We start from the raw sequence: 26,846 nt of genomic DNA on the forward strand, positions 1-26,846 counted from the left end.
TCCAGTGCCTGGCAAAAACAGGTTTTACCCGAGCAGCCACAACCCCTCTGCTGAGAGCGAAACCTGAAAAAGAGAAATCTGAATTTTTTTGTTCGCCCGAAACCAGAGCTGGGGGCAGCATCACTTTGCCACGAGCAGACCCAGCCACCAGCAGATCCCTGCTATTCCTGCCCGGCCCTGCCTTCAGCAAAGCAGCTGGATCCATCGCCCTGCTCCTCCTTCGCTGCAGCACCCAGTACCCTTATTTCTTAGGTCATTAGACTGAAATTTGGAGGCACCAGGTGCCTTTTTGGCACCATTGACAGAGCTGCAGGTGTCTGGAGAAAGGCTCTTGCATGGCAGCTGCTGCTCAGGCATGGAAAAGCCAAGCTCTTTTGCCTTGCGCAATATCGGTGATATTTCGAGGTGCACCGAGCCACTGCAGTCCCATGAGAGCTGGCAGGGGACCTGCAAGAAATAACACTCAGGCACGTTATCATTGCATTGTATGGAGAATGCAGAAGGGGAGGTAATACACGGACCTTCCCAGGTGACATCCAAGTCACAGCTGGGGTGACATCAGCTCCTGGCAGCAGCAGCCACCTCTGCAGCCACTGGCTCCCAGGACCCATGTGGAGATGGCCGCTTCCAGTGTGTCGTGGTTTAACCCCAGCCAACAACTAAGCACCACGCAGCCGCTCACTCCCTCCCTCCCCCCAAGTGGGATGGGGGAGAAAAATCGGGAAAAGAAGTAAAACTCGTGGGTTGAGATAAGAATGGTTTAATAGAACAGATAAGAAGAAACTACTAATGATAATGATAACACTAATAAAATGACAACAGTAATGATAAAAGGATTGGAATGTACAAATGGTGCGCAGTGCAATTGCTCACCACCCGCCGATCGACACCCAGCTAGTCCCTGAGCGGCGATCCCCCCGCCCCCAGTCCCCCAGTTCCTATACTAGACATGACGTCCCGCGGTATGGAATACCCCGTTGGCCACTTTGGGTCAGCTGTCCTGGCTGTGTCCTGTGCCAACTTCTTGTGCCCCTCCAGCTTTCTCGCTGGCTGGGCATGAGAAGCTGAAAAATCCTTGACTTTAGACTAAACATTACTTAGCAACAACTGAAAACATCAGCGTTATCAACATTCTTCACATACTGAACTCAAAACACAGCACCGTACCAGCTACTAGGAAGACAATTAATTCTATCCCAGCTGAAACCAGGACACAGTGCGACACACTCGCCTCCCACCCAAGCACCCCTCCTGGAGACGGGGGCAAGTGACCTGTGTGGACACGAGGCTTTGGAGCTGGCATCTAACGGGGCTGCGGGGCATCGTTTGGGCAAAGGGAAAGGGCGAGGACTGGCGCAATGCCGAAGGGGCTCATTTAGATGTTCTCAAAGCAAACCACAATGCTTTTTTTGTTTCAAGAAGCCTCTTTTCATTTTGAAGTGGACCTGAATTAAAATGTTTTATAAAAAAATAAGTACAAAGAAAGAAGTGAGCTTTTTTTTATGAAGTTTATGCAATCCCAGAAGACTGGCTTGTGGCAGGTTGACCCAGCCAATGTTTTCCCACTGATGGTTTGGGTTTTGTTTCACTGGGAAAAGCTGCCCTGGTTTCTTTGATACAGGTTTTTTTGGGGTTGTTTTCTGATTTCTTTCTATTCCAGCAAATTACACATACACAAAAAAAAGTCTCATCTCTCCTCCCGGCGACTCTCATACCTCCCAGCCACTCGTGCCAGCGCCGCTGTCCCCGGGCTGCGTTTCCCACCCAAGCCAAGGTCCCATTGCCCCGCGACCTGCGGGGACACCCAAACCATCCCTCTCCTCCCCAAACCTCTGAGCGCCTGGAATGGGACCAAGGGCTCAGCTTGACCGGAGACCAGCCTGGGGTGGTCACACATTTAGATTTTTCGTCATTAAACCACTCACCTGTGACGTACCCTGGGGTGGGGAGGGAGGCCAACGCTGCTATTTGTTTAGCTGAGCCAGACTCACACTACGTCAGGACTTTGCACGCACTCGCAGGCAAACATCCTGAATGCGATAGGACAAGGAATGTCCCTTTCTCCTCGCAAATTTATTTTCTAAGCACCTTTTGTGATGCTGCTTGGGCTGTGCCAGCAGGTAGAGTAACCCTGGGAGGTTCACCGCTGCTCCCACGTGGGATGCTGGGGGCTATGGCCGGGGACTGGCACTGCCTCCCTCCCAGCCCTTGCTCAGAGAAAGCCCCCCGGGTAGTTAGGATTAATTATTATCCTGGTTTATTGCTAAGCGAACACCACCAGCTTGGAAGCTGGGGCAGATGTCATGTAACCACCGGGTCTGACGTGGGATGACAGGAAAGACAGCCACCCCCCCAGAAAGCTCCCTCCGCTTGCCCATCATTATCACAGCCATAAACCAGACCCCCAGTGTGGGGGTGGGTTATTTTACGCATTAACACCAGGGCCCCACGGCCATTTCCGTCCCAGTGCCTCTGCCAGGGCTGGTTGTGCTGGCTCCTGGGCAGAGGCAGGAGGAGGTTTTCTGCCTTTCAAAGCCAGGCTCTCCCTCCCGCTCCATCAGCCTCGGCAGCTCACGCCGAAACACCTCAAGCCACAGCCAAAAGCAATGCCTGCTGCCCTGCTTGGAATCAAACCCCCTGAGATTCGCATGATTTCTTCCCAAAATGGGGGCAGGAGGGGAAGTTGCTTTCCAGGGCAATCGCCAGGCCAGGTCCCCCTGCCACAATGTTGGGGAATACGAGGAATGTTGGGGTGAGACTCAAGTGCCATGGGCTCGGGGAAAGACAAGGGACAGGGTGGTGGCATGGTGTTGGTGAAGGCGATGCTGTTGCAGGTAGGACACGAGCTGGGGCTGGCAGGGAAGCGCTGCCCCAGCCTTTGTGCCAGGAGCCGCAGGAGCAGGGCAGGGGGAAGTGCTCAGCAAACCTGGGGGCCGGATCCACCCAAGTGTTTGCCTCCTTGGGCTGCCCCTTCCTCAGTTTCCCCAGCAAAAAGGCCCCCATCCAGCTTTGGGGCTGCTGCCCAGCAGGAATGCTGCCTTCTCTCCCAGGGGATCTGTGCCCCTGGGACGCCTGGGTCTCCTGGGGAGCCCGGTGTGGCCGTGCTGTTGCTTTAAATCAGCAGCTGGATCCAGCTGTGACTGCGAGTAACCCTCACCGCAGCCTTGCCCAGGCCTTTTATGCATTTTCCAGCGGTTCCAGAGGCGCTTGGCGGCAGCGCGCAGGGGAAACCGGACTCACGCTGGCGAGCAGGGAAGGGAGGGGAAAGGGAAAACATTTCCCTTCCCAAAGAAGCAGAGGGAGCCCAATGCTGCAGCTCTGGCAGCAGGCACAGGGGGAGCAGACAGCTTGTGGGGCTGCCTCTGTGGCATGATGCAAACAGCCTTGTGGCTGGACACAGCGAGCCAGAGGCCCTGGCTTGTCTCTCCGAGCCCAGCGTGCTCCGGTGAGAAGTGCTTACCCCAGCGTGCCTCAGTTTCCCCCTCTCTACTCACCTCAATCCAGCCTCACACAGAAAGCCCCAAGGTCTAGGTTTGTCCTGTGAATTCATGGCAGGATGGCATCCAGGCACTGAAGAAAACAAGTCCCATGAGGATGGAGGATAGAGAAAGCCTAGAGGGATGGGAATGCAGGGTTGAGAAGGGAGACACATTCATGCTGCCCAGATCCAGAAAGGAGGGAGGAGGATGTTGGTGTGCTTGGCTCCGGGAGGGGAAGGTCCCTGGGAGGGGGACTGCCACTGGAGGGGTCCGCTCGCATCCCAGACCCTCCTAAAGAGCAAAGGTGGAGGAGAGGGAACCAGGAGGGAGAAGTTCCCAGGTTGTAGGGTTGGGAAAGCAATGTCACACCAGCGCTGAAGCCAGCAGCCCTGCCCGTAGAGACACTCCTGCCCATCACAGGGACCATGGGCCTGTCCTGCTCAGCCTTGCTGCCCTGACTGTCCTGCAAAGCCGGCCACGGGCACAGGCTAACGGCGAAGCCCCGGTTGGGCATCAGCCCACAGAAACCGCTCTCCCAGCTCCAGCCTGGGAAGGGCTGGGCTCGGGGTGCCAGCATGCTGCGCTCGCAGCCCCGGGAAGCCCTGCTGCCCTCGGGGGCTGGCACCGACCCAGAAGCCACAAACTGCAAGGCGACGTGTTTTCCGTCGGGCAGGAGAGTGCTCGCGATGTCTCTCATGAGTCAGATGGAAAGGGCGGCTCAGGAGTCACCTGAGCCCGGCGGCTGCCTGCCCGCGGCCCCTCTCCAGCCCAAGTGGAAAAACATACGGCCCCGGCGCAGCGCATGCCTGCCGAGACCCCGAGCTCCGGCCGGGCCCCCTCCTGGGCCGACAGATACAGGAACGCTCACGTTAGCCTTTTTTGGCCAAATCGGTTTAGGAGGGAGGCAGAGGCGACTCAGACATCCCTGGCCCTGTGGCTCTGCTTGTCATTAATCATCGCTCCACTGCTGCTCATCGCCTGTGCCAAAACCTGGGCTCTGCTACAGCCACTGGTGGGTCTGTCTCCAGCAAAACACGGAGAGAGGGAGAAAGAGGGTATGCAGAGTACCAGTTTCCCCCTCTTTGGCTGGGGCTACTGGACTAAAGCCACGGCAAAGCTTCCCGCTTCTGCACGCACAAGAAGGGAGGGCAGCACCCATGGTACCACCTCCGGGCAGGCACCCGCCCAGCGCAGGGGATGACCCTTTCATGGGCACTGCTCCCCAGCCCAGCTCAGGGAGCTGGTAGGAGAGGTGGCAACAGCAATTTGCTAGCCTGGGAGTATTTTAGCCATGCAAGAGTCCTCCAGAGGGAAGAGGAGAGCCGGCACACCCAGCTGCATTCCTGAGGTTTGGTTTCCATGGTGGGATGTTCACCCGACGGTGAAGTCATGCTGTGGGCTGAGATGGCCAGTGAGTTAATGCATGGATCCAGCTCCTTCCCTGATTCACAGCAAGCGCAGCTACAGCCCCGTGCCATCCATTGGGCTGACGGTTCTGCCACGCTGCCGTGGCTCTGGTATTTCCAGCATCTTTGTCCGGGGAGGCTTCAGACACCGTTGCTGTGTTGATCCCTGCCTCACCATGGGAATCAGCTCCTGCCACAGGGTGGAGGGACAAACTGACAGCTCTCATGGGTCCTTCCAGCCCATTTGTATCATCACACTGTGCTCCCAATAATGTTTTACTTTCCTTCATCCTACTGCTGCCACTGGTGACAACAGGATAGAAAAGCACCACCCTAAGAGGTCATTCCTGTAGGGCCAAAGCCTTGAAGATCTGCCCAGTGTTAGAGTGAGGTGGGGAAGGATGGAGAGCTGGACAGCATGGAAAGAGGAGGATGGAAACCCATCGGTCCTCAGGGTGAGGTAGCAGGGACTCTTCCTGGCACCAGCAGCTCACAGTGCCAACACAGGGCACGTGGCCGTAGAGTTTGTTTGTGGGGCCCCATGGATCAACAAACCAGAGATCTGGTGGAGGAACTGGTCCTGGGATGGCAGCCAATAAACTGATAAGATTATTTCCAGCCTCTGGAGTGGTTTTCTGTAGGTCTGGAGGCACAGGAATGGGGCCAGGCTGTCCAGGACCGTCAGCCACCCTCCCCGTTTGCTCGGCTGGTGAGACACAGTGCTTTTGGGCTGTGGTTATTTGTGCTAGAAAGAAATGTCTTAATGGGATTTTTCAGTAAAGGTGGACTTTTTTGCAGTTCGGTCCACTAAAACCCCATAAAAAAGCAACCTGCTTAGGATGCATTTCCTGATCAACCACCACTGGAGTGCTTTCTGAGCACACCCTCTCCACATCGGTCCCAGCCTCCGGCTGTCCCCAGCAGCCGTAGGCCTGAGGAGGGGGCAAGCTGAAGCCCAAGGGACCCTTTCTGTCCTCTTGCACACATGCTGGTGTCTCACATGAGCACACGATGCCTCTGGAAGACAGTAGGACACGGCTAACCCTCAGACATGTTGGAGAGGACCTCTCTGAGTGCCGACACTCCTGTGAGCAGGGGTGTTTGCTTTTGAGATGGACCTAGACCTTCCCAAGCATGCTTGTGTTCAAGCTAAACCAGAAAACCCTCCTTACCTCTCATCTCACATGCAGCCAGACATGGAGGTCCTAGCTGGGATGTCACCAAGAAGCCAAGATCCCTTTAGGGGCCAGCACTAAGCCACCAGCAATGACCCTTGCTCCAGGAGGGGACAAGCCACCTTCTGGGCCTGCCACAGCAGGTGACATCCCTGGGGACCAGGGAGTTGATGTTGAGGATGTGTAAGGGCTGGCACAGCCCCGCAGCCGCCTGGGTGTGTATCGACCAGTCCGGGAAGCGTGCAGCCAAACTGAGCCTGAGCTACAGCCAAAGAAAACCGGCGGTTCCAGGGCTGTTTTGCACCAGCCAGGATGGAGCCCCAGCCTTGCAAGCTGGCGCTCAAGGCACCGAACGTGACAGAAGGCAGCTCCCTGTCTTGAGGGCCCCACGAAGCTTTCCTGGGCTCTCCCAGCTCTTCTCCAGGCTCCACTTCAGTTTGACACCCAGAACCACGTGAAAATTAAGTGACGTACCTGGAGGCCGACAGACCCAGCCGCTGCTGCCGCCTCCCCGTTCCCATCCCGACACCACACACACCCCCAGCTGCGACGCCAGGGTCCCTCAAACCCCTCTGCCCCTGGAAACGCTGCCTCCCAGCCTCTCTCTTTCCTCAGGCCCTTCTGCCTCCACTCCACACTAATGATATTCATTTTGCCGCCTTCTCCTGGGGCGCCGGCCCCTCCTGTAGCAGCTCTCCGCTGCTCTCCTCCACCGGCTCCCAGCTGCCCTCCAGCCTGGGTGACTCACGCTCAGCACACACTGAGCCCTTTCAGCAGCCCTCAGCCCCGAACACTGCCCCAGTCTTCCCAGTGCCGGTGTGCCGAGCCCCCCCTCCCCGCCAGAGCCCACTGCCGGCACAGGCTCCTGGCCAAGGGGAGACATCCGTGCCTTCGCTAAGAGAGCGGCTTTCACGGCCGAGAAGCCAAAGCCCTTCCCGGTGTGATCTGGGCCAGGATGAGGCGCAAGCAAGCGGTCGACCGGCTGGGATGGACTCGCAGCCTGGGTCCCTTTGAGCAACGGCCAGCAGTCTAAAAAAAATAAATAGATGTATTTGAAAAGAAGAAAAAGGATCACAAGCTCCTAACGGGACCGTTCTTGGCTCTGACAGACGAAACCTGCCAGGAGCCTTTTCCTCCCTTCTGCCTTCACCAAACTTCCTCTGACCAACAGCGGGGCTCTGTCTGCTGTGCGGGGACAGGGGCAGAGAAGGGGCTTCTCTGTTCCCCAGCCCCCAGCTGGCAGCAGGGTGGGCACTGCCGTACAAACCGCCCCTTTGCCTGGAAACATTGCAAAATCCTCCATCAGAGGAGCCACTGAAAAAAGCCGTTTGCAGGAGTTCCTCCGGGCCAGGGCTACACAGAGAGTGGGCCGGAGGCACACTGCCTGCAGGGCAGCACCATCCCCTGCACTGCACTGGGTCCTGCTTGTGCAAGGGGACTCGTTGCCCTCCTCGGGGACTTGTGTCTCATGGCCTGGGGTGAAGTGCTGGAGCCTGGGAAAATCCATGCATGGCATTGCAGGGGAGGATGGGGCTCGGGTGTACCTCAAAAAGAGCCTTACCCACCTGCCACAGCCTAACATCAGGGCTTTTCAGCTGTCACAGCCTCTCCAGCAAGGTGCGTGTACCCCCAAGGGACACAAAGAGAAGGGTGAATTTTTGTGACTATGGGTGACACAGTGGGGATGCACACAAACCCAGGGGAAACCTCCATGCGCGAGGCTGCACAAGTATCTCCTGCCTCTCTTTCCTTCCCACCTCTCACTGCCTTTTTTGCCTGTGCTTTTCTGTTCAGTTTGCCAAAATACCCAAACTACCTGAAAAAACACTCACAAACTCCTCTATGGCAGAGGCAGAAACGTGTGTGTGTGTGTCCATCCATCTGTCCGTCATCGTTATCACAGTTCTAAGTGCAGACCAGACGAAGGGGCTGACCCTCGCACCCTGGGCAGCATTGCAGGATCACCCACGTTGCTGAAGCTGTGCCGATTTACACTTGCAGAGCATGTGGACCTGCATCAAGCCGAGCTCTGGGCTAGGGAACAGGGCTAAGAAAAAGGGGAAAAACCTACAACTCTGTGAAAAACCACAAGAGGCAAGCAGCCAGGCTTGAAGGGAATCCCCGCCTGGGTTTGCTACCAGCTCTCTGATGAGCCTGCGCTCTCGCCCAGGGATCTCTCCTTGGAGGCGACAGCAGTAGGATGCTGCCCAGGGGCCAGGCTTGTTTGTTCTCTTCCAGAAGTAGGGCCAGAGACGTGAAATCTCAAAATCTTGGTGAGAGGAATGCAGTATCTGAAGTGCTGAGATGTGCATTGCAGCTGCCCTGCCCTCTGGGTGTTTGCCAGGTTTCGGTAGCGAAGTCCCTCTTCAGCTATCTCCAGTGAAACTGCTACAACTCAAATGAAGTTGAGTTTTATAAGCCCAGAGAGAGGTGTGAGGGTTTTGCAAGCTGTTCTTAACCCAGGAAAGGTCACCCAGAAGCCGTTCTCCTGCCCATGAGGTCAAGCCACCAGTGTGCAAACACAACTGCCAGCCACCAGCAGCCACAGAGAGTCCTGCGACCGGTGGCAATAGTCCCACAGCCCCAGTGCAGGGGAACGATGTGGCTCATCACCAGCCCCCTGCATGTTGCAGCATTAAGTGCAGCCCATGGGGCTGAGCTGCCTCGGAGCAGAGAGCAAGTGCTACTGCATCAGGCTGTGGCAGAGCCTGGCAAAACTTTTTTCTGCTCCCTCCCTCCCCAGTTGTCCTTCCACCATCACCTGGTTTTGTTAAGTTGCTGGGGGATGGATTCCAGGGAGCGTGTGGGGAGGACAAGACCCACCATTGGGGGGCAATGGCAACTGTGCCAGATGTTATGATGCCAAAGAGGGATGATGGCAGCCACAGGTGAACAGCTGATGGATAAGGCCTCAATATATACAGACCCCTGGGAGTCCTAGAACCCAGAGGGACCCCATTTCCCAGGCCCAGTGTTGCAGAAGTGGGGAAAGGGCTAGTGGACATCTCCCACACCCCAGCCCTACAGGGCACCGGGTGCTGGGGTGGGCAGGGAAGGAGGGGAACCCTGCCCCTGCATGCAGCTCCATCCCAGGCTGGTCCTGCATCCCAGGTGGCTCCCAGTCCACTGGAGCAACCTGGAGGCACCTGCCACCCGCTCACAGGGCTGAGGACAGTATCGCTGCTCCTCCCATCATCCTTGGGATCAGCCATCCAGTGGCAGAGCCTTGAGCCAAGCCGCAGTGCTGCCAACAAAATATTCTTCATTGCTTGCAAAGGGATAACCAATATGTTTCACACCCAGAAAATACAGAGATTCTTTTCTCAATAATCTGGAAAAACAACTGATATGTGTGTGGAGAAAGGGGAGAGGCATAAGAATGTACACTGTATTTATGGAGCTTTTATTTGTCACTGGTTCCTGCACGGCCAGGCCAGACAGCTCTAACCTGCTCTAACCCACTCCCTCCTTTGTGCTGGAATAAATTGTCTGAGTAATACTCAGCAAATGCACTGAAGCAACAGAAACCTGACCAGATGCCGCCTGCATAAAACTGCGGCAGGAAAAAGTAAAATTCAGGCCGCGAGCAAAAGGGCAGTGCATAAGACCATGCAAGGAAGAGACGTGTTGCACTATTACTTTGCACCCCGTTAACTGTGGGTGGTATAACAAAGCAAAATCTGGGCTGGGTTTATGCAGCCCCAGCCTTTGGCGTAGGTTGCACGTTCAGTGGGTGTGGAGGAAAAGCCAGATCACATGTAACAGCCTTAGCTGATGCAGGTACAGCATTGGCCAAGTTTATGCTGATGCAGGATCAAAAGTTTTGCAATTTCACTGTGAAACTAATAGGATGTAGGAGCTATCCCCCTCTGCCTCCCTCCTGAACCACACAAGTGGGGGAGACATGCGGTTGTCCTGACAAAATCTATTTCTAGCCCTCAGGGTCACAAACACTAGCTTCAAACTGCCTGGAAAAGAAAATAAGCATAAGCTGGTACTGATAATGTTAATATTTTAAGTTTCCAGGCAATCTCCAGCTGCAGCCCCCTAAGCACAACATTGCAGGTCTCCCAGTGCAGCAGCTCTGGTTACTCAGCTGCACCCTCCCTACGTGCAGAGCAACATTGGCACCTTCACCCCACACAAACCGTTTTACCCTGCTACAAGAGCACGTGACAACACTAAGGAACCACAAGAGTCACCCCTACCAACAAGATATGGGAACCTCAGATTAAATAATAAAGTAGAACTATCCCTAAAACTCACTCTACATTTTTGCAGAGCTCCTACCCAGAACTCTGCCCAGTCCCAGCTGCCCACATTCCAACGAGGCTCAGAGGCAGTCCTACAGCTCTCCTGCTCTGTCTCTTGCAATCTCCCTATCTACCCTGAGGCAGATGTGAAGTTCTCTCAGTCTGGAAGGAGTTAAAATAAGGAGACATTTTTAAGCTACTACATTTGCATTTGAGACAACCACCTAGCACTGGAGCTACAAAGGTATTTAACTTCTTTGTGATGTTCCAGGAGGTCTGAAAGTGGGTGTGGTGGTAAAGATTCCATTCCTGATTCTTACCTCATCAGGAACAACCTCAATTTCATACTGATTCAATCCTTACTGCACCTAGACTATCATACAACCTTCGCCATGGTTAAGAGCCTAGCAGAAACTAATCTGTCCATATATGCTTAAAGGTGTGCAGCTCAAACTCCAGATTTGAGCTGCTGTAAGAGAATCCATGCATAAAAACGGCACTGGGTAATAAGCAGCTTTCTTGCCAATCTGGTGTTACGTTAGGGTGCCAGCCCTACAACACCAGCCCCTGCTGCCATCCACCCAGTTCTGGTGGTGCACAGCTGGGCTCAAAAGAGCTACTGCCTCTCCCGAGTCATACTGTGCTTCTACTCGTAGCATGCTATGGCCAGTTCCATGCAAAGCACAACAAACAGTCATGTACCTTGTCCTGGCTGTGGCTAGGACAGAGTTAATTTTCTCCAAAGTAGCTGGTATGGTGCTATGTTTTGGATTTGGGACCAAAACAGTGCTGATAAGGCAGGGGTGTTTTAGCTATTGCTTACACAGCATGAAGGCTGTCTCTGTTTCTCACGCTGCCCTGCCAGCGAGCAGGCTAGGGGTGCACAATAAGCTGGGAGTGGATAGAGCAGGGACAGCTGACCCCAATTGACCAAAGGGATATCCCAGACCATGTGCCATCGTGTTCAGCAATAAAAACTGGGAGAAAGAAGGAGTTACAGTGTCTGTCTTCCCAAGTAACGGTTATGCATGATGTAGTAACTGTTCCTGCTTTCCTGGAAAAGGCTAAACACCTGCCTGCCTGTGGGAAGCAGTGAATGAATTCCTTATTTTGCTTTGCTGGCACACACAGCTTTTGCTTTACCTATTAAACTATCTTTATCTCAACCCATGAGTTTTCTCACTTATACCCTTCTGCCTGTCTCCCCATCCCACTGGGGAGGAGCAAGTGGCTGTGCAGGGCTGAGCGGCCCACCAGGGTTAACCCACAACACACTCCTAAGGTCGTGGTGATAACACCCCCTCCATCATCTCCAACACACCTAAGCAAGGACATATTTCCCCAGGAGCTGATTTTCTAGCAAGGACAGGGTATTCCCGGTACAAACCACACTTACAGCCCAGAGGAAGGTCATTCAAAGAAACACGTGGGCAACACCAGTAACCATGCCAAGCAGGAGGAGCAGTCAGCTTCACAGAAGGTAAGGCAGCTTGTGACTTACTGCTTTGCCCAGCGCAACTGCTGGTGTTGGGAGAAAGCAGCAACATACTCTGCCAGCTCATCTAGCAACCCACTGTCCCATTCCCACTGCCCAGGAATGGTTTGAGAGGCCTCTAAATGAAGCCCAGAGGTCTCACCGTTGGCATCATAACACTTCAGTGGCTGACTTGCCCAAAACTGTTCTCATTAGGAAATGGTTTTGCATAAAGTACTGGCTCAGAAGGTAAAGCTAATGAGAGATTTTAATCAGTCCCAGCACAAAAAGGAGGAGATTCCTGCATAATACCAGAGACCTAAAAGCTGTCCTTTGGGATCTGGTCTGCGCTGCAGGAAGAAGCTGTGGTACAGGTGAAAGGAAAGGGGCTACAGCCAGCATGCACCAAACATCCAGCCAGTTTTCAAAGCACTCCAGCCTGGGATGAGCACCTTTCAAAGCCTCCTTTGCCTCTGTAATGCATGAACACGATCCAGCCCTATGGAATAATTCCCATTGCAGGAAAAAATAAGGCAACCCCCCCCAAATGAAACAAAAAGTTAGAGCGAGGGAAGGAAGCAGAGACAGGAAACTACAAGGATGCTCTTCACAGAGGCCACTGCTGCAGGGCAAAGGGCCAGATTTTTATGCACATGCTGAGGTTCCTTCTGAAACTCATTTCAGTTACCTGAACAAAACTGTCAGCTTTCCACGAAGGCTCAAATTATCCCCTGCTGCCAGCAAGGAGAGAGTGCTTGTAGAAAACTAGCTGCCTCCTCACAGCTGCTTGGGGGAAGCTGGACTGGGTTGAAATACAGGATCTCACCAGCAACAAGTAATGAAAATAATGAGATGTACAGCAAGGATATTTCTCTTTCAGATTGGACTCTACAGACACAAATGTGTTACTGTCACCAGAAAGGTGTAAGATCGCCTGGGTTGGTTTTGGTTAACAAGCCTTGGTCTCTGCCCTGCACATGAACACAACCCAGGAGCCAAGACACCCTGCTGGGACTCGAGGTGGAATCAGTTCTCACTGCAGCCACGTCTGGGTGACTTGGGAAGCAACATACAATTGCTGACATTGGCTTCTGCTTTAGTTGCTGTAAATGTGGTTGCACAGAACCTCGGAAGCCCCAACAAGATTTGTGGAAGTTCACAGTTGCTTAGACCCACCTTCCTGCAATGTTCAACATGGCTTTGTGAAAACCTGCATCCTCACCACCTGCATCTTCAGAGTCATGAGGATAACAAGGATTAGAGAGAAACACAGTCTTATGATGCTCTCTCCTTGCCCCTGCCCAAAGCATGCTTAAGTTTTAAACTACGGTACAGGAAACAGCTGTTTAGCTACTCAATGTTTTTCATCTACGTGGAAAAAAAATCAAAAGTAGTAAATTATTTCTCTCCGATTCTGCACAAATGGGGAACCATGCGCTGCAATGGTCGGGTCCTGAATTTGAGCGAGAAGATGACACTAAACTTCAGGTCAGCTCCACATACATACAACTGAAAACTCAACCAGACCAACTTTTAAGTTTTGGGAAAAGCAAGCCAAATTCTTCTTGCTGTTACTGTGTATTGTGGTAGGGCCTAAAAGCCTTAGTTATGGGCCAAGCTGCTTGTGTCCTCGCATCACATAAGCACTGATGGGTTGACTATAAGCCATGGGACCAGTTGTGCTGGCTCATAATCTATGATTTGCCCCCAGCTGCAGTGTGGCTACACTGGCGCAGCCATTCCGGACAGTCCCAATCCCTGGATCTGGGCAGAAACAGGACAGCGACGGCTGCTGTAGAGTGACAGGACTCTTGAGAACTGCCATTGTAGTCTGCCTGTGGATCACTCCCTGAGGTGGTGGCTCATGACTAGGAGCTCCCTGGCACGGAGCTTTTGGTACAATTAATCAGGATGGAAATTTTGGCTGTTTCAAACAGCCCAGTTTCCACAGGACTTGAGGATGGAAGGGGCTTAATCGAAACAGAACTGTTTTCCTCAAGTCCCAGAGCTGCCTTGTTTCAGTTCCCAGCTGCTCACTTGGAAGAGGAGGAAAAAGAAAGGAGCCAGTTTCATGGAAAATCATGGTAGGCCACGATCTGCCGAGTTAACAGAAAAAAAAAAAAAATAAACAAGCCATCTGCTTAATAGGAGCCAGTCCATTAGGATACTGCAAATTCAATCTGGGGGAAAGCAGTTGGAGAAAAGGGTAAAAATTTCAGTGAGACATGCTGCTTGACAAAGAATTCATTTGGTGCTAATGGTCCTGCTTCTTGCTACCAACATGAACCACGCTCCCAAAAGGCAGTGCATGAGCAGACATGAACAATGAAGTGATTTGTTCTCAGGAAGCATTCAACCTCTGCCAACAGTCAACCGGATCCAGACAACGGCTAGGGCAGTCAGACCGGCACATGGCAGACCAAATGAGGAACTGTATCACTTGGCAGAGAACTGCTGTTTCCAGCACTTGCATCCCATCCTCACGTTAGCTCAACTTTTTCAGTCTTCAGAGGAGGAGGACTATGCATCTGTAATGAAATCTGGATCTACAAAGGCCAGAATTTTTCCTTGAGATCAGTATAGGGAGGTATCCTTGCCTTCTAAAATCCCTTAGTAGGTGGTCTGATTTTCAGATGGCCTCAGCATTCATAGCTGTCAGCTACAGCTTAATATATAAGGCACATTAAACATCTGCAGAATAAACCTTATTGTTTCCGGTATCCACTCATTTTTATTTGTCTTGTTTTTTCTTTTACTTAGTAGAATTAGTTCTCAGCATCATTAGAAGAAAAACAAGTAAAATGAAGTAACACTTTAAAGACTTTTAAGATGAAAACCAGCAAGGCATACTGGAAACCATTTTTTAAATTAAATACAGTGCTAAGTCACTCACACTCAGCGTAAATGAAATAACTGACACTCCCTAAATCTGTGGGCTTAAAATCATATCGGAACAGCATTTCCCATATTTGAAGAAGATAAGAACAAACCAAACATTTAAAGCTGTCACCTGGATTTCTTTGTGTGAAGCATTTTCACTTTCACCGCAATAAATTACTGCCCTAGTTTCTTGGAAACTTGGACCACATGCTGAGGACTGCTAAGACAACTTGTAATAAAAGGAGGACATGTTCCAGAAAGTTATTAGATGTCCTAGGGTGTGCCACTCAGCCTGTTGTTTGGAGAGCATCAGATTCTTAAAGAGCGGAAATTTGGATCATAATCCTGTAACTGAATACAATGCCCTTCCACTGCAGGGTACCAAGCAGCCTGGAGTTGGGAAGAAACTTGCTTTGAAACATCAGATCCCAACCACTGAAAAGATGCCAGGCTAGAAGAATTACTGGTCTGATAACATAGTAGGACAATGTTCTATGTTCTGCACCCAGAAGTTGGTTTCTTTTTAAAAATCTATTAGCAGCAGATTCCCATACAGCTTGGCCAGAACAGTCTGGTCTTAAAGTCTGTTTTGTTTGCCTTGAAACATCTTGCTATTTCTCACCCGTCAATAAATTCTCAAGAGTCCCACTCCTTTTACAATTCATATGAATAGCAGAGGTTAGGAAAGTGCAGCATAGCCTGGAGAAGCCCACATGGCTTAGTCACAGAGGTATTTTGGTACTTAGCTCCCACCAGGGTCAGTGGAGGTTTGCACGGCTACGTCTATATCCTCTTTCCTAGCCATGCCCACACACCTCCTCGAGCTCAGCGTGCCACACAGCACGGGCAGTTGTGTCCAAGGCGGCCTGCAGGGCTCACACACTGCTTGGTTAGATTACGCTCAGTGAGCAAGGTGCACCTCCCAGCTCTCCAACATTTCCTCTCCTGGGAAAGGGCTTGTTCCAATATTGAGCCAAACTGCAAGCATGAGGATGGTCCAAACTGCCAGGAAGTTCTGGCTCAAAGATGAATTCAAGCCCCAAGCTAAAAGGTAAGTCTGGATGGACTTAAATACCTGGGAGGAAGGTAGCCTGTTAGCTTTTCTGCTATCACTACTCAAAGATGTGCATGAATGCAACGCAGCACTTTTTATACCTCTACACTGTAACCTCTACCATGATTTATAAAGACTAGTAGAACCTTTTTTAAAGTAAACAACTCAAAGCCAAACCAAGCAACCACTGTTGCTCATCACAGCAATAATCTTCTTCCAGAGAACTTCCTTGCTTGTCTTCCCCTACACACTTAAATCCTCCAACAAATAACATTTCTGACACCAAACCAATGTCACCGGTGGCATCCCACATGCCTCAGCTCTCCTCATGAGAGATCACGAACAATGAGTGGTTCATGCCAGCTTTGCAACACTTCTGAGTAAACAATGCTACCTCTGCAGAGGCAGAGCTGAACAGAAGGGAGCTGTGTTTTCAAACTCAGGTAGAGATAAAACTGTTGGGGACAGGATTTGTCAATAATAGAACAGAGTGAAATATAAACAAATGCACACCCTAAAAGGTCATGAAACCCCAAACAAAGCTATCAAAAAAAGAAAGAAAGAAAAAAAAATCCCTTTAAAAGCATTTTTACCCAGTTACTGCCAGGTAATTTTAAAGCACTTGTACAGAATGAGCCCTTCATGCAAATTTAGACTTGTGCAGTTTATGCCTCATATAACACTGTCCATAAATAAAACTTACACCGAATATAGAGAAGTTATATCCAAAAGGCATGCTAGCACCACATAGCACTTTGGTCCCGGAAAAACTTCCTTGCAGATCTGTGTCATATGCAATAACCATATTTTCTTATGTGAGAGACTGAAAGAGATAATGTCTCAAACCTTGTGGTGGGGCAAGTTCTGCTTAACGACAAACTCTGCGTAAAAACGAACCCTGCGTAGCAAGGAGCCAGAGGTGAAAAGAAGCCAATCAGCACAGATCAGCACCAGGACAGGGAGGGCTTGCTATGTTCTGCTATGCTGAGCAGGGCCGCTCACCGGGCATGGCCAAAGAGCAAACAACGGTCATGCCTGCAGGGAAGGGGAAGTTACTCCCCAAAGGACCCCCAAGCCCACCGACGCATTACCCGAAGGCTCACAAACCGCTCATGACACCTAATTAGCCTAATAAGTTCGAGCGCCCACCTGAAGGAGGGGCAAGGATGATAAAAGGGCACAAACTGAAGCCCCAGGCACGCAAGCCCACTGGAACTGGACCCCTCGTCTGACTAGACCCAGGACCGGTGACATCTTCGTCTTTTCCTTTTTCTCTCCCTGTCTTGCTCTCTCTTTCTCTTTCCTTTTCCATAATCCCTACACTTTATCCCTTTAAGACATAAAACCGTTGACCACGTCTGGGACTAGGAGCAGATCCAGCCGTCCCTGGGCTCCTCTCTGAGGAGGAGCCTAGAAGTCAAGGGGGTCTGTTCTGAACCTCCAGACCCAATGGGAGGGATCTCCTTATTCGATTCCCTAAATTGATGTATATGGGTACCACGGGTTACACCGTTTACTGAGGTAGTTCCATGCCAATTCCTGTTGTGAGAAACCCCGCCACCTGCTGTTACGCCTCCCAAGTTCATGTTGCTTCTGCCATGAATAAAATGTTTAACTGATCGTTCGGTGTCGTTTCACCTTAATTTAGCCCAAGGGAATTCCGAATTCAACAGGACTCCCTGGTCTGTCCAGCCCGGGTCATGACAGCTTATTGTAAACAAAATCACAGCCACTTTTAAGTACAATCACACCCTCTCATTCAGGCAGGCAATTTCCACTGCTCTTGTTATGAATTTACCAGGGTGGTGTTGTATCTAGCAGCAGCCTCTACATGGCATATACAAAAAATCCCTAACAACTTTTAAGAGCAAGGTGCAGAATTTGCTATGTGTGTGTTACTGACCTCTATCCAGGGACCTTTCAACCCCAAATAGTGAACTCCTACTAACAAAGGCAGAATCAACATTTTTCATTAGCTTAAAAACCTTCAGACTGGTATCAGAGTGGCTTTTTGTCAACAAGACAGAGAAAAGGAGGACACATTACTTCATTAGCTTCTCAAATTACTGCTCAGCTGATAATTTATTTCTAAGCATACCCATAGCTTCTCTCAAGTATTTGAAAAATGAGGTTTCTCAAGCATTAATATAAAAAAATAGTCCCAGTTTTCAAACTATACTCACACTCCAAAACATCTAAGAGTTGAACATGGGAAAATGTACACATAGAGTTCTGCATTGCAATAGGCCTGAGTAAGAAACAAACACACAAGTACATAAACTTCATTTTGTTCCTTTCAGTCCAGTTCTGCAAGATGCATTTTGTTTTCCACAAATCTTGATCTGCTGGGGCAGTTGTAGCTGTACCTACCAACCACCTTCAGCTGACTTGTAAGGAGTGATACAGTTTTGACCTCAACTAATGGTAAAGCCAGTGAGGTTTTGGGGTTGTTGTCATCCCCCCCTAACCCCCCCCCCCAAAAAAAAAGAAAAAGTCTGCACTCAACACCTCAAAAGCTGCTCTGCATCTCAGACAATCAGATCTGCTCCAACATGAAACTCAGCACTGCTGTAAAAGAAATAAAACTCATACAACTCAACTCCTGGAGCATTCTTTGTTATCCCCATATGCAAATGAATGTGCTTAGCACTTCAGTGTTAACAACTTGGCCATTGATATTACATGCTGGAAAAAAGATAGCATTTCAGAGGAAAAAGAAAAGCTGCTTACCCTGGAAAACCACTAGGTGAGTTTTTATAGCTGTTTTCCATTCCTGCCCTTTTGTGAACCAGAGGACATTTTTCCATTAATTGTGTTGTGTTTATCAGCTCTGAGAGGAGGTGGATGAATCTAAGCATAAGTCAGAGATTTTCTGTGATTTCTTTGTCTAGCATGGAGGTCTATGCAACAGGGGCTATCAAGTGTCTATAATCACTTTATGTCCTATGTAGTTTGGGAGTTAAAGCAACACCCATACTCTGCGTGCTTTATGTTAGGCCTGTAAACACCCTGAAGTTACCGAGCAGTAAATTGTAACTTCCACATGAATATAACTAGATTTTAAACTGGGGGATGTCTTCTCTTACAAAGCATTCTGATTCCAATTTAAAGTCTCTTATCCAAAGGGGTTCCTGACCTTGTGTGTGGGAGCCCTTTCTGCAAACATCTGACACAGAGTCACTGATCTTGGTGGGTCTCATGGCAACTACATCACGCAAGAAAATGGCCTTGGCTCTTCAGTTGCTACCACATACCAAGAGGCACAATTCAAGGTCGCAGTAGAAGTGTAAAGCTTTTTTCTGGTCCTATGGAAATGATTGGTAGCTTTACAACTCCTTACTCTAGGGGAAGGTAGTGTTAACTACTGGAGTTGCTTTACCTTTTAGGCTGTGTTCCACTTGTTTGTTTCTCAAGGTGAAACTCCAAAATAAAAGCCTTACCTTCTCCCTTTTTGCACCTGTTAAAGCATTTGCTTTTGAAGTCTGCCTATGGCAGATACACTGCCTGCTTTTTGTGCATTTCTGCCTCAGCAGCAGCCAAGTTCCAAGGTAAACTGCATTTCTGGAAAAGTTGTTGCTGTTGTTCTAACAGCTGTGTCACATGAGGGGATGTTACTGAAAAGCCAACCTTCAGTAGAAGACTTTAGTGTGTCCTCATCACTGTTACTTTTGAGAGAAAGAGCAATAAACAGCACTAGCTTCGTAATTCACTGTCAGAACTAACTGCTTTTTTTTTTATTTAGTGGAGGGCTTCCTGATCTCTCTTGCCTAGTCAGCACTTCATATCCACTGAAGACCAGCACAAACCAGTCACGGCTCAGAAGTGAAGAACATAAAGCAACAAAGACCAAAGAAGATTGTCCACAGCCACACGTAAAAAGAAAGTAAGTTGCTTCTGATCTATTCACATTCTCACGATTTCTTCTACGAATGAAGAAACAAAGTTCTTCATTCCCGGGGAAAAAGTGGATTATTCATTCCACAAATGTTGAACAGTAGAATTAAGAAAAAAAGTGGAAAGAAGGAATAGGAGTAATTGCTGCAGATAAGGATGCTGATCAGATCCTCAGAGGTGAGCACAGATGCTGCCTTTGGCACTGGCACAGTGTTTTTCAACTGCCACAGGTCAATCAGAAGTTGATGAAATACTCTCCTTCCAGTCTCTGGTGGCCAAACACAGATCTCACTCCACACAAGACTGCTCCAGGCAGTAAGGCTCTGCACATATGGCATACATTTTCCCTCCTAGTGCAGATCCTTTGAACACAGATATCTCCCAACTCATTCACAAAGACATAATTTTAAAAAAGCAAGTGGCAGGCTAGTTCAGCAAGCAATATGTAAAAGGGACAGTTGCTTGGTCAGACTCCTTGCTGAGCCCTACATACCATCTCCAAAGGGTGTTTACTCTGACACAGAAGGCAGAGAGCAAGAGTTTCTTCTCAAGGTGGCAATGTCACTTTAGAGTAAACTATCGGAGACATTGGGACTATATCCATCTCCTATATCAGTCCTAGGCTGCTGCTGAGACCTTGAATTGTAATAACAAGGCCCTTGTCTTAGCCAGCTTTAGAGACGACACCAGACAACAGATGCATCCCATCAGATAATCCCTGAATCATCATGCAAAGTGTACACCGTGCAATGCCAACAGCCTCACTCTCTTCTCAGTAGGTCGCAAGTAAAGCTCATTACAGGAAGCTGGCTCTGTCCTTCAACAACGTGACAGGTGATTCTCGAGGAAAGGAACTGTTCTCACTTCCTGTAGGACTGGCTGCCTGCAGAAAAACAGCAAGAAAGGGTCTGTCAGCTGAAAGCAGGATTTATTATAAGACAGGAGCTGCCTGAGGGCAACACTTGTTCAACCTGTAAAGTGACACAAACACCACAAAGAACATGCACAAAGGCACCTTAACCACTGATGTTGCAACTTAAAAATGCAGAAAGTATTTATGGCAACCACTTGTCAGGGGACACTGAAAGAACTTGTGGAAGAGCGGGGAGTCACCAGGGCCCAGTCGCACTCCTGACAAAAATCATTCCTCATTCTTCTGGTAGAGATGTTTGTACTACTCTAGCTCCACTGTGCCCTAGACAGAACTTGGTACACTACAAACAGCTTGAGCATGCTCATGCAGAGTTGCTTGGAACAGAGGCACAGTAAGAAACAGGGTAGATTAAAACCATTCAACCATGTCCACGTGGAGCACATAAGCACAGTTGAAAAAGTCTAAATTTGGAGGTCCAGCCTATGTTCTAGCCCTGCTGCCAGTGTCATCCCTGTATCAGCTAGAAAGTGGAATCCACAGAAAATCCCAGCATGGCTGGTTTTATTTGGAGGAGCTTGGTTTTGCTTTAAGGTACAGCTTTAGAGCTCAGTTAACAGCAGTGGCTACATCTCAGGCAGGAATCTGGCCCCAGGCCTGTAGCTGCACTAAGTACCTGTGCTTCCTCTACATTCCTCAGGCATTCCACAAACTGCATGCTCCAAGAGGAGCAGTCCAGCTAGTTCAGCTAGGTTTATGCAAAAGCAATTTATTTCCAGAAAATACACCTATAATAAATATTAAAAACAAGCTAAAAACGTGCCTGTAAAATAAGTTAGCATATCAAGTAAGTACAATTAGAAATTAATCTTTTCCTCATCACGCCCATCAGCTACAAAAACTTGTATTTCTCCAGAAATACCAAGAAATCCCCAAACTAAAGACAGTTTTCCACTGTCTCTTGATATGTAAATCCTACATACCTATGCCGAAGGCAAATGGGAGGCAGCAACTCCTGAAATCTACTGATTGCTGATATCTGTACATCTGATACCATTTTTGACTTAAGAGATGAGTCAGCTAGGAAATTAAAGGAACAGTAGCACAGAGCTTTACTAGGGAAACATTAGGGGCTCACCTGCTTCAGATGCCTTCCCTGCACCTTTAATTAACAGCTGGGGATTACCTTTGAGAACCTCAAGTGTGGACATAGGTGCTTGAAGCCCTTTTTAGTCCTTTAAAAAAGTGGTCCTGATCCTCTCACTTTTCCCAACCTTAAACACCTGTGTGAAAGCCCCTGCAAGATGGACAATAACTAATAGGTGCTCTGTGACAGCAGACAGCAATGCAGAATTACATATACGCAGAGTGAATGGAAGAAGACTTTGCAAAGTAATTTCTTCGCTATTTTTAGCAGGAAGATAAGAGTTTAACATTCAATTACTGCCACCAAGTCATGGCACAGATGTGGACAGATAGGAAACAATTACCTGGAACACCAGCAGAAAACTCAGGAGAAAAGGTAAATGGACACATAGTAAGATGTGATGCCCGCTATACATTCAGCTTAGGATGCACAGACACAGCAAAGGTAAGAGGTATATTGTAAGATGAAGCCAATAGAAGTTAGAAGAGCCCAAGAGTCTGGACTTAAAAATTACATCTACTAAATCAACAGAAAAACCCAAGATGATGTAGAACTCTAATCACGCTCTGCTTTAATGCAATTTCAAAATAAAATACATTATACACTGCGCCCCTGGAAAAGGAACTTACTCCAGAGCCCTACAAGAGCAACATCTGTATGTTGCATCTTTCATAGAACACAGGCATCCAGGAGCGTAAAGCTGCCCTGGAGAAAGTAGAACACGCGGAAGAGTTTTTGTGTGCGTGCACGTGCTATGCTTTTCCCTTCTTCAGGAGACCTTCTCCTCTTCAATGGGCTAGTGCTTTTGTAAATGAACCGAGACAGGAACCAGGGACAGACTCTGGGGTGTTAACACCGTGTTCAGTCAGGGCAGAACAGTGCTCCTATCACAGGAAATGGGAAGTACTGATGTCAGAGGTGAAACACAGGGCATGCAGCAAAAGTAAAGCTGAAAGAGCTGGCAATATTACTTAAGCACAGGACTCTTCAAGCAAGTACTCTCTAGGTCAAAACCTCCCTTAACCACTGAGGACATTCGCTTCCGTTGCCGTTGCCTCACCTGTACTCCCTGAATGAAACCACCCCATCTCCCTGCATACGCAACTGTGTGGAATGACGACGAGTGAACAACGTTGAAGACTTAGGAAGTCTTAGTCAGCTCTGTTGCTGATTTACTAGGTTACTTCAATTCTCTGCCTTTCATTTTCTGTACCTGTAACGAGGAGCTAATGACATACACATACCTCAGATTTCTTGGGAAGGTTTGCAAAGCATTATGAGTTGCCATGTTTTTGTGAAATGTTTAAAGATAACAGTTACAGCTAAAGAATAGAGCTGATGTTATATTATGATCAAATAATCACCACTAAACTTCTTATAATATGTTTGGAGTAAGAATATACAGCATATAGCTTCTGCCATTGTCATTGATGATGCACCCAGAGGCGTATTTGAATCCAGCTAGTCCTATCCACACTCCAGGGAAAAAGCTTACTCATTACCAAAGAATGCATCTTTCTTCCACCCCTCGCCCCAAAACCCCCCAGCTTACACACTATACACGTGTTTACTGTTGTGTGAGCATCTGAGATGAACATTACCACTTTATCTGGCTTGTGTTGGCTGGCTTAAAGCAAGCATCCATCCTTTCCCTTCAACCTCAAGCCACAGCCTTCCTCTCTTCTGCGCCCACTGCAAACTAGTACTGCTTAAACTTCTTCAGGCAACAACACATCCATATGGTTCTTAAATAAAGTCTCCAGCAGGATGATGACTGCCACAATCAGCACACGTTTGGCTGTCTGCTTGCTAGGCTGCCCTAAGCCCATCTTCTGAACTGCCTGACATCTGATCTATGTTCAGTTGCAGTATAGACACACCCAGGGATCCAAATTCAAGAACATTAAACAAGTTACACAGCGGAGTGAACAAGTGTCTAAAGAAAAGGAAAAAGTCTAAGGACATCTAGAGAAAGTCTAATCTGAGACTAGAAGCTTCCCCCCAAACTTCTGAGAATTTGGGCCACTTTTCTCCACCCAAAGACAGGAAAAAGCACGTCTCAACTGCTCACGTGACAGCCTGGATATAGGAGCAGTGTTCAGCCGGATATAATTACATGGTTGTACATCCTGCAGATGACAAGTACAATGTCATATACTCCTGGCACATTTGTAAAATACAACTTCATTCCTGGAGAGCTACTACAGTGCTCCCTTCCTTTCCCACCCCAAGGACTGACAAACAGAATGATGACTTTTTCCACTTACTCTGTCTGCTCCTTGTGGATGATTCTGAGGAGCTGGGACGGCTTGTTTGTTGGGGTCCAGACTGAGAGAACTGAGGGGCAATGGCTGGGACCTTTCCCTTTCTAGGGCTGGCACTCTGCGCTTCAGGAGTGCGAGGGATCTTAGGTTTGCTGGTGAAGGCTGAGGGAAACTCGCTGTTGGAGGAGATGGAAAGGGTTAGCAATGTATGGAGAAATATGTATGCATAGTGAGTCTGCAACCAAGTGAAACCTGCAGTACGTGCTGTGACAGCATGACAGACTGTTCAAAATTCAGGGAGACTGCAAATGGAAAGGAACATAGCACCACAGGTGCTGCCCTGGGGCATGTACTCACTGCACAGCCTCTAAACCCGGCTCTGTTGACCTGTCTATCCTACTCAAACCTGGTTCTTTGGACAACAGGATTGAACAGGTTCAGTTAAGTCCCCTGCAAACAAGTAATAGATCTTTAGCCTGTTTTCCATTGTGTTTATCACACACAGACTCAATCTGAGGTGCAAAAACCATATAGATATGCTCCAACACAGGAATACATCCTTTTAGGTCACAGACACTAATATTTCTCCCAGGTATAGGTCACAATCTTGGCAGACACAGGCAGCCTCCCTGGCTCGCAGCTGCAGTAAGAGTTGTAGAACTCCCTGAAGGCTTTGTCAAAAGAGCAGAAAGCTGCGATGGCATCTATGAAATAAATTCCCTAAGCACACAGGTTCCTTGTTCACACTGAGAACATAAAACAGCTGCTGCTATTTCACAGTCTGCATGTGCTGCAAGAATACCATTCTTTAAAATTTAGTCCATGACTCTGTGAGGATACACTGTCCTTCCCTGCCCCCAGCACCAATATATTCCTTCCCAGGTACAAAAATGGAAGCTACCAGGAAATAGCAAGTCTCTAAAATAGTTCTGAATCTATATTCATGTTTGCTCTGGTGAGTCAATTTTCTCTTAAAAAGAGAAAAGGTTAAACTGAAATAACAGCTACGTGAAAAAGCTCATCATATTCAAAAAAGGAAGTAAAATCAGAGCCAGAGGCAGGAGATCGAAAAAGGTGCCATCTAAAGACAGGCGATTAAAATGGAAAGTCCCCGTGTTATTACCTCCATCAAAAGAACCCTTTGTGACCATCAGAAAGGGTGATTAGGAGGATTTTCAAGACATTTAATCTCTCCTCCTCCCCTGGCAATGCTGCGGAGTCAGTGCTGATTAGCCCTTCCATACCCCTGCTTCACCTTGCAGGGAGATTTGAGCAAGTGTTTCTTTTGTATTTTAAATAGCATTAATTTTCTGTATTTTGCATATGTATATGCTAACTATTAAGGACAGAGACGTGCCAACTGGTCTGCTAAGAGCCATCTCTGCAGCATTCTACCTACCTCTGAGTATTACAAGTATTATGCTTGTCTTATTTCAAAGGAGGAGGTGGCAGCAGAACCATACTAGCAAAACAAAACCAGAAAAGTAAGATTGGCTAGATAAAACCCCAAGCCATGGTCCACAGACATATTTAAAAATCTATCTCCATAAAATAGTCTCATTGTTACTGCTTTTTTGTAATTTTATTCACTTTAGTTCAAGAGCTGGGTTTTCAATTCACTAGTGCTCTTCGTGGTAATCTTATGTGTACTTTTGTATGCTAATGTAGATAAAAAAGGAAGATCCAACAGCCTCACAGCAGTTTTTGAGCCGTAAAGGAGCTTTTTTTTTTTTCCTTACTCAGCAATAGATAACAAAACCCTGGATCTGTATTCCCATACACTAAAAACTGTTTTTATAGCCATCAACAATCTTCAGAGAGTTTCACTGCAGTAACCTAGGCAGCCAGACTATAAGCACTTTGGAGACAAGGCAAAGTAATGCAACCAGAGTCACTATACTTTACCAAAGAGAGACATACACAGCAGTCACACAGGATGATTCACATCTTTGCAAACTCTTCAGGAAAGGATTATATGAAATAAGCTGGTAGAAAACACTGTAAAGTTAAAAAAGCCCTGCTGGGTGCAGGACACAGAGCAGGTCTCAGTCTCCATGTGCCCAGGTGGACACAGTACCACCTCATCTTTTACTACATCAATAAATAGGCCAAGATCAACAGAAAAGAATTAACCCTCAGAATAACACAGAAAACTGCTATTTGGCATCCTTTGGAACTTGATGAGATGAAGAAAGAAGCAGCAAAATTTACTGTGGGAAAATGTTCTGTAGTATTTGGTAAAGGAGTAATTTATGACAAGGTGCGGTAATTTGAGAGCAAGTGCTGGGAAAAAAAAACAAAACCAAAACAACCAAACAAAAAACCAAACCCACAACAAACTCACACAGAAACCTAGATTTGCACTGAGAAGAAAGAATACTGTTTACTTGCAAAAATGGAAATAATTGTTTATAAAAACGTGCACAACAGACTGACACTGGGATCTGAATAAACAACCAGGAGACATGACAGGACTGGAACATACAAAGATGAGTTAGACCATTTTCTCCATGAGAAATACACTTGGACTTTTGGCCATTTTTATCGGATTATCAGAAAAGCAAGACCATTAGAGACCTAAGAAGGCCCTGCAGAGCTTAAGCTCTTTATTATAATGATACTAGACATAGTCACAATAAAAAAATAAGGGCTTTTTCAGGCAGCCACAATTGTAAATTCAAGTCTGTTACAAATTTATCCTTGATTAGCTAAAAAGCACAATAGGTCTATATTCTTACATGATCAAAATGCAGCAGGGAACACCAATGCAGGGCCAGCTGCCAGTCTGACATGCATCAGCTAGAACAATCATTTGTTCCTGTGGAAATAAAACAACTGCAATAGGCTTATCACTACTAGGGCTTCATTCTTCTCTCAGACTAATTTAGCATAATTTCACTGATCTCTGTGCAGTTAAATTCCCAATTTATACTGCTAAGGAAGAGGGGA

General features: G+C 48.3%; 1 protein-coding gene across 2 annotated transcripts in view; it reads right to left on the reverse strand.

Annotated features, from left to right (window-relative positions):
* Positions 1–14,506: 14,506 nt before the first annotated feature.
* Positions 14,507–26,846, reverse strand: part of ARMC9 (armadillo repeat containing 9) — a 73,981-nt gene continuing 61,641 nt past the window's right edge. For both annotated transcript variants that reach the window (XM_075031565.1, XM_075031566.1), the window contains exons 25-26: positions 23,901–24,073; positions 14,507–20,498 (exon numbers count right to left, since the gene is read on the reverse strand). In XM_075031565.1, coding sequence (XP_074887666.1) covers positions 20,476–20,498; positions 23,901–24,073 — 196 coding nt within the window. In that variant the 3' untranslated portion in view covers positions 14,507–20,475. The remainder of the gene's footprint in view (positions 20,499–23,900; positions 24,074–26,846) is intronic.

The sequence above is a fragment of the Buteo buteo genome, chromosome 7 (genome assembly GCF_964188355.1).
Source record: "Buteo buteo chromosome 7, bButBut1.hap1.1, whole genome shotgun sequence".
Lineage (NCBI taxonomy): Eukaryota > Metazoa > Chordata > Aves > Accipitriformes > Accipitridae > Buteo > Buteo buteo.